This window comes from Sceloporus occidentalis, unplaced genomic scaffold (assembly GCF_023333645.1).
Source record: "Sceloporus occidentalis isolate IW3139 unplaced genomic scaffold, rSceOcc1.0.p SCAF_499, whole genome shotgun sequence".
NCBI classification, from domain to species: domain Eukaryota; kingdom Metazoa; phylum Chordata; class Lepidosauria; order Squamata; family Phrynosomatidae; genus Sceloporus; species Sceloporus occidentalis.
The window spans coordinates 159,888-166,752 of record NW_028317479.1 but is presented as its reverse complement, the minus strand read 5'-3'; the positions used below and the strand labels follow the sequence as shown (position 1 = coordinate 166,752).

The 6,865-nt window shown below is 55.0% G+C and overlaps 1 protein-coding gene across 1 annotated transcript; it reads left to right on the top strand.

The window, feature by feature from the left end:
* The first annotated feature begins 2,540 nt into the window (after positions 1-2,540).
* LOC149271529 (cryptochrome-1-like) lies at positions 2,541-6,620 on the top strand. Its single transcript, XM_089507370.1, has 10 exons — positions 2,541-2,755; positions 3,492-3,686; positions 3,826-3,944; positions 4,145-4,299; positions 4,768-4,908; positions 4,987-5,154; positions 5,228-5,368; positions 5,568-5,719; positions 5,983-6,200; positions 6,544-6,620. The coding sequence occupies exons 1-10, from the start codon at positions 2,541-2,543 to the stop codon at positions 6,618-6,620; spliced, it is 1,581 nt and encodes a 526-aa protein (XP_089363496.1).
* Positions 6,621-6,865: the final 245 nt, after the last annotated feature.

Below are 6,865 nucleotides of genomic sequence, written 5' to 3'. Positions count from 1 at the left end.
GTTCGTGGATATCGATACTAGAGCCCAAAGACAGACTTGGATTATGAATATTTTAATAACAAAAAGACAAAGATTACACAGTGCCAGAATTACAAAAAACAAGACATACAAAATAAAAATAAAACAGCAAACAGTTCTTAAAAACAAAGGGACTTAAACACAGGACCCTCACTCACGAGTTTCTCCAATAAGTAGGCCTGTGGGAACTCCTTAAGTCCAGATGGTTTCTTATGATGTTGTTCCGATCAGAGTATATCATGGAGTTCTGCTTTGAGGTCGCTGCATTGTCCCTAAATCAGACTTTTGCAAGCAAACGCCCCTCTGACCACATGACTGATTATATGACACCATCCCCAAGAATCGGGTCCCATCTTTGATGTGCCAATAAGTTATGGTGGGGTAAAGGTGATGGAAACCCCTCCACTTAAGATAGGAATGGAATTCCTATAACTCAGGGTCCTTATCTGTTAGGCCATGAATCACCACAGGGGTCCTTTGGGAAGATGACACCTCTACCCAGAACAGATACAGAGGGCATTCACAAAGAAACACATTAAATCAACCTCAGATTAACTCATTGAGTGCTGAAACAAAGAAACTAACCACCTCTGCTGGGTTACCCTTCCATGCATCCACTCCATTATATGAGTTAATCATGACAGCTGTTATGCCGGTCGTCGTGGAAACCCTGACCTGTCATTATTTCAAGTCACCTGCATTCAAGAAGGGAGATCAACCATAACATACTGGGGGCAAAAGCACGGAGTGGGAGTCATATATGATCCCAGTGGGGGGGGTAGGAGTCAGACTGCGTGCCCCGTCACACCGAGTTACAGCTCCTGTTAATGAATAAATGACCCCCCCCACGCTGTGAGGTCCTTTAAGGAATACAGATATTGGCCCCGCAGTTCGGGGGCCGACGGCCGGAAGCCACGGAACCTTCTGTTTACGTTTCTCTTTTTTATATTTTTTCTCTTATTTTGCTGAATAAATCGATTTTTTTTAATTTCCCTGGAGAGAAAGTCTTTGATGATGTCATCGGCCGATTCGATTACATCGCACGTTTACTGAAAAACGGGGGTTCTATAAATAACCTACGGGAAGCCTGACGGCTCCTGCCCCTGGCGAGGGTATTTATATGTGTCGGGACGGTTAGCAGGGGTCGTGGCCACGAAGTATGCGCAGACTTTATAAACGCGCTCTGAGGGGCCGCGGGTCGTTTCTGAGTGCTTTTCATGTTCTTTCTTTTTACGGTTGAACTTTTCTGAGAGGGTGGTAGATAAGTGGAGCAGCCTCCCAGCAGAAGTGGTAGAGGGTAATACAGTGAGGGGATTAAACATGCATGGGATAGACATATGGCTCCTGAATCTCAGTCAAAGCGAGCAACCTGTCAGAGCGGCCGCTGTCCGGGATTCTGGGGGCATTTACTGAGTACGATACGGATTAGAGGCGCCTGGGTTTTTGTGAGTGAATCCAAGGCCAGAGGAGCCCCAGCTGTGGCCCCCAGGGCCGGGAGCCTTCCGCTGTGATTGGGGGTTCAGGGAAAGGGTGCAGCCCCGGATTATGTTGGGTACTCTGCACTTCCCCCGTAGGGTTATACTCTTTTAAAAGAGGGACTGGAGAAACCAAACAGGGACACCTGGCTGGTATGACTGAGCAGTGGGGATTGTGCCACCTGGCAGCTATGGATCCCTGGAACTACAGCCAGCCCTGGCACTGAAGGGGTTACGGGATGCGCGTGCTGGAAGGTGTGGCTTATATCCTCAGCACTGATTGGACAAGGAGACTGGAGGCTTCATGACGTCACCGAATGTTTTGTAACCAATCGCTGAACCTCGTGGAACTTTGTCGAGGAGTCTGACGGTGAGACTCCGAACCCCACTCCCTGCCCCCACTGAGTGAGACCCCGAACCCCACTCCCTGCCCCCACTGAGTGAGACCCCGAACCCCACTCCCTGCCCCCACTGAGTGAGACCCCGGACCCCACTCCCTGCCCCCACTGAGTGAGACCCCGGACCCCACTCCCTGCCCCCACCGAGTGTGACCCCGAACCCCACTCCCCGAACCCCACTCCCTGCCCCCACCGAGTGAGACCCCGGACCCCACTCTCTGCCCCCACCGAGTGAGACCCCGGACCCCACTCCCTGCCCCCACCGAGTGAGACCCCGGACCCCACTCCCTGCCCCCACCGAGTGAGACCCCGGACCCCACTCCCTGCCCCCACCGAGTGGGACCCCGAACCCCACTCCCTGCCCCCACCGAGTGGGACCCCGAACCCCACTCCCTGCCCCCACCGAGTGCGACCCCGAACCCCACTCCCTGCCCCCACTCCCTGCCCCCTCAGAGTCTCAGTGTGACTCCCCCCTGCCCGCACTGAGTGTGAGTGTATGCGACGTGGGCGTTATACTCATGATATGTACGGGGCGTGTGTAGAAGCAGTGGCTCCCGTGTCCGTGGGGTACGCAGTGTCACTAGTACTGGATCCCTGTTTGATTCCGTTATCACCTTTGTTAAAGCAGGAGGAGCCCCGAGCCGCCTCCATGAGTCACCGCTCCATCCACTGGTTCCGGAAGGGACTGCGGCTGCACGATAACCCCGCGCTGCTGGCGGCCATGAGCGACTGCGCTGAGCTGCACCCCGTCTTCATCCTGGACCCCTGGTTCCCCAAGAACATGCGCGTCAGCGGCAACCGCTGGAGGTTCCTCGTCGAGGCGCTGAAGGATTTGGACGATAACCTCAAAAAAATAAATTCCAGGTATTCGGAGCGGCCCCCGCGGACGCCATCATTACTCCCAGTGTTTTCTGGGTCCTAAGTTGTAGATGAGGAGTCTGATATTGAATAATATTTTGATAAACAGGAGGGAAATGTTAGAAAAATGCTTATGTAATCATAAATATTATTGCTGACAGACAGTAGAAAATGTCTAGTCTATGATGTATCACAAGTTGCGCCAACATATCTACTAAGAGGCGTAACCTGCTTAAAAAGTAACCAATCAGAATGATGCATGCTATTAGAAGCAGATAAGAAATATAAGAAGTTATATAAACCATGTAATCCAAACACATAATTAGACAACGCTTCGACTTTTGTGTGCTGTGTGCCTTGTCTCGATTATGCGCATAATCTATTAAAGGAAATAACTTTTTCTGAGGAGAATTTGACCATTAATTCAACCAACATAAGTCACGTTCCTGCCCCTGCAGCCACCTTATTTTACGTAACATCGTGGGTTTCAGGGGGTCGCGCTCTGCACCCCAATAAAAGCTGCGCAAGATTCTTACAGAGAGCCTCAGGTCCAGCATTTTAAAAGTGGTCCTATCACCATAGCAACCGCCGGGATATGGTGCCCTCCGCTCAGGTTGTTGCCCCGTTTAATGATTCCTGTAAGTTTCTGTATTGATGGTCACTGAACGCCCCCCCTCCCCCGCGCAGGGCAGTTACCCCGGGTCCCCGTCCGGCTCACCCGTGGCCCCTTGTTGCACCGCAGGCTGTTTGTGGTCCGCGGGAATCCCGTCGAGGTCTTTCCGGTTCTTTTTGAGAAGTGGAAGGTGACGCGCCTGACCTTTGAGGTGGATACAGAGCCGTACGCCCGGCAGAGGGACGCGGAGGTGGAGAGGCTGGCGTCGGAGCGCCACGTGGAGGTCATCCAGAGGGTGTCTAATACCCTGTACGACACGGACAGGTGGGTCCCCCGCTTACTGCTGAGCCGAAGCCCCTGCTTGAATACAGGTGCCCCAGGTGGACGTCCTCCATGCCACCTAGCGTGTAAAATACGCCGGCCCCCAGGGACAGGTAGAAGACTCTGAATTTCTTTCCCGCAGGATAATTGCTGAAAACAACGGCAAAGCGCCCCTGACCTACGTCCGGATGCAGGCGGTCCTGGCTTCCTTGGGGCCCCCAAAGCGGCCCCTCCCGGCCCCCACGCTGGAGACCACCAAGGGTAAGCGGCTCCGTGTTTGATGCGTGTGATTTTGGGCTCCGTGTTTGATGCGTGGGATTTTGGGCTCCGTGTTTGATGCGTGTGATTTTGGGCTCCGTGTCTGATGCGTGTGATTTTGGGCTCCGTGTTTGATGCGTGTGATTTTGGTCTCCCATGGTCTCCGTGTTTGATGCGTGTGCTTTTGGTCTCCCGTGGGTCAGGCTGCTGCACCCCGTGGAAAGCGTGTTATGACGCGCGGTATGGAGTACCCACGCTGGAGGAGCTGGGGCAGGACGCGGGGGCGCTGGGACCTCGTCTGTACCCCGGAGGGGAGAGCGAAGCGCTCAAGAGACTGGACCTTCACATGAAGAGAACGGTTGGTGTTCCGTGTCATGTACATGTATGTAGTGGGGGTTACAGTCCGCTGACCCTGCGATCCCACAAGGGGGGAGATCACAACCACCCGGCGACGGAACTGACTGCGGAAACCCTCGTACGCTGCGCCCGCCCAGGACGGGTAATCGCTGCCGGCCGGCGGGTTTTCGGTCACGTGACGCGAACGTCTAATCTCCGCAGATAAGGAGAATAATTACAGCAATAAGAAGCGTGGCCGTGGTTACGGGTCACTTACTGGCGTCTGATTGGACGTTTCATGCCGTATACGGTTTTAACCCCCTGAGTGCCAAGCAGATGTGAAGCACATTGTTAGACCCAGCGCTCAGAGGGTTAACGTTTCAATATATTGCGCTGTCTGTAAGATCAGGGATTGGATGTTTTAATTGAATGGGGGAGGGGCTATTGTGTTTTAACGTGACTTTCCCGCTGGCTCCTCCCCCCGCGGCAGGCCTGGGTGTGCAACTTCAAGAAGCCGGACACGGAGCCGAACTCCCCGTCTCCCAGCACCACCGTCCTCAGTCCCTACGTGAAGTTCGGGTGTCTTTCGGCGCGGACCTTCTGGTGGAGAGTGGCGGAAATTTACCAAGGGGTGAGTGCTGTGCGCGTCCGCGTGATACTCGTGGATTTATTTTTTGGGGGGTCTAATGCCCTGTGTCGCACGTCTCAGAAGAAGCACTCGGACCCCCCGGTGTCGCTCCACGGGCAGCTGCTGTGGCGGGAGTTCTTCTACACGGCGGGCGTCGGGATCCTGAACTTCAACAAGATGGAAGGGAATCCGGTCTGCGTCCAGGTGGACTGGAGCGACAATAAGGAGCATCTGGCGGCCTGGAGCGAGGTCAGTGGTCCTCGGGCCCCGGGGGGCTGCGCAGGGAAGGAGTCTTGTTAACGTAAACGCGCTCGTCTCACAGGCCAGGACCGGATTCCCGTTCATAGACGCCATTATGACGCAGCTGAGGACGGAGGGCTGGATCCATCACCTGGCGCGGCACGCCGTCGCCTGCTTCCTGACCCGCGGAGACCTCTGGATATCGTGGGAAGAAGGTCAGAAGGTCAGTGGTTCTCCCCGGCCCACCAAATTTTTCAATTAGAACCTCGAGAACCCGGCACTTATCGGCTCAGATCCTCCTCGGCTCTGCGGGGTTCATGGTGGATAGAGACGTTTGCCCATTGGCTTCGCCGTGGCCCCTCTCGGTGGGGGGGGTCTGTCCTGGAGCGGCCCCCGACTTGGTTGACCCCGTTGTGTTCTAGGTGTTTGAGGAGCTGCTGCTGGACGCCGACTGGTCTCTGAACGCCGGGAACTGGCAGTGGCTCTCCGCCAGCGCGTTCTTCCACCAGTTCTTCCGGGTCTACTCCCCCGTGGCGTTCGGGAAGAAAACCGACAAAAACGGAGATTATATCAAGTGAGTGAGAGGGAGCTGGGTCTCTGGACCCCCCCACCGTCTCGCCCGGTCTCAGAAACCCCACCCCCCCCGGTCTCTGGACCCCCCCCACCGTCTCACCCGGTCTCTGAACCCCCCCCCCGGTCTCTGAACACCCCCCCACCGTCTCGCCCGGTCTCTGGACCCCCCGTCTCTGGACCCCCCCACCGTCTCGCCTGGTCTCTGTACCCCACCCCAGTCGGCGATCTTCACGAGGTTCTTTTGGTTTTTGGCTTTTCCCGCAGGAAATATCTGCCCGTCCTGAAGAAGTTTCCGGCCGAATATATCTACGAGCCGTGGAAAGCCCCCCGCGGCCTGCAGGAGAGAGCCGGCTGCGTTATCGGCAGAGATTATCCGAAACCCATCGTGGTGCACGAGGTGGTCAGCAAGGCGAACATCCAGCGCATGAAGGCCGCGTATGCCAGGAGATCCGGGGCCGAGGAGGAAAAGAGCGGGAAAAAAGGTTTGTCTGCTGGTGACGTTTCATTACGGCGCGCCGGAACAACGATACCGACTGCGTGTTCTGGTATTACAGTACCGGACTCGCACTCCCATCACTCACAATAGAAACCCGTTGGTGTTTAGCGCTCCCAAACTCCCTTTTTAACACAACATTAAATCTTTCTCACGTCTCGTACTGCGCTAACGCTTGCATGTAATGCACTGCGCTTCCAGTGAGTGGCCGCGGAGTGCACACTCACACATGCTTTCCTATAGGCTCTCTGTGGATAATCGCTCGGCGCCCCCTGCGGCTCCGCTCCGTTACTGCAGCAGAGAGACGATCTTAACGTGCCGTTTGATTTCAGGCGTGAAGCGGAGAGGAGCTGCCAGCCCGTCGGTCTCTGAGCTCCTCAAGAAAAAGACAAAGCCTGTAAAGGATTAAGGTCCGGATCACCGGGAAGCGCCGTGCGAGGAAGCAGCGGAATTCCCAGCGCTGCGCTTACATGGGAGGACACCAAGAAATGGGGCAAAAATCCCAATAAAAACTACAGCCAAAGATGTACATTTCTGAGTAGGGCGCCCTAAGGATGTGCTTAGGAAATATACACTGCCCCCAAGAGCTTGCAATTAATACTCTTATGCAGGAGAATTTTGTTACAAAGCATCGGGGAGCTGGGAATGTCTGGG

What these genes read in the sequence shown, in the direction of transcription:
- LOC149271529 (XM_089507370.1), top strand. Translation starts at nt 2,541, where the DNA reads ATGAGTCACCGCTCCATCCACTGGTTCCGGAAGGGACTGCGGCTGCAC. An exon ending in TGGCGGAAATTTACCAAGGG is followed by an intron (nt 4,909 to 4,986) that starts GTGAGTGCTGTG and finishes CGCACGTCTCAG; the next exon opens with AAGAAGCACTCGGACCCCCC. An exon ending in GGAAAAGAGCGGGAAAAAAG is followed by an intron (nt 6,201 to 6,543) that starts GTTTGTCTGCTG and finishes GTTTGATTTCAG; the next exon opens with GCGTGAAGCGGAGAGGAGCT.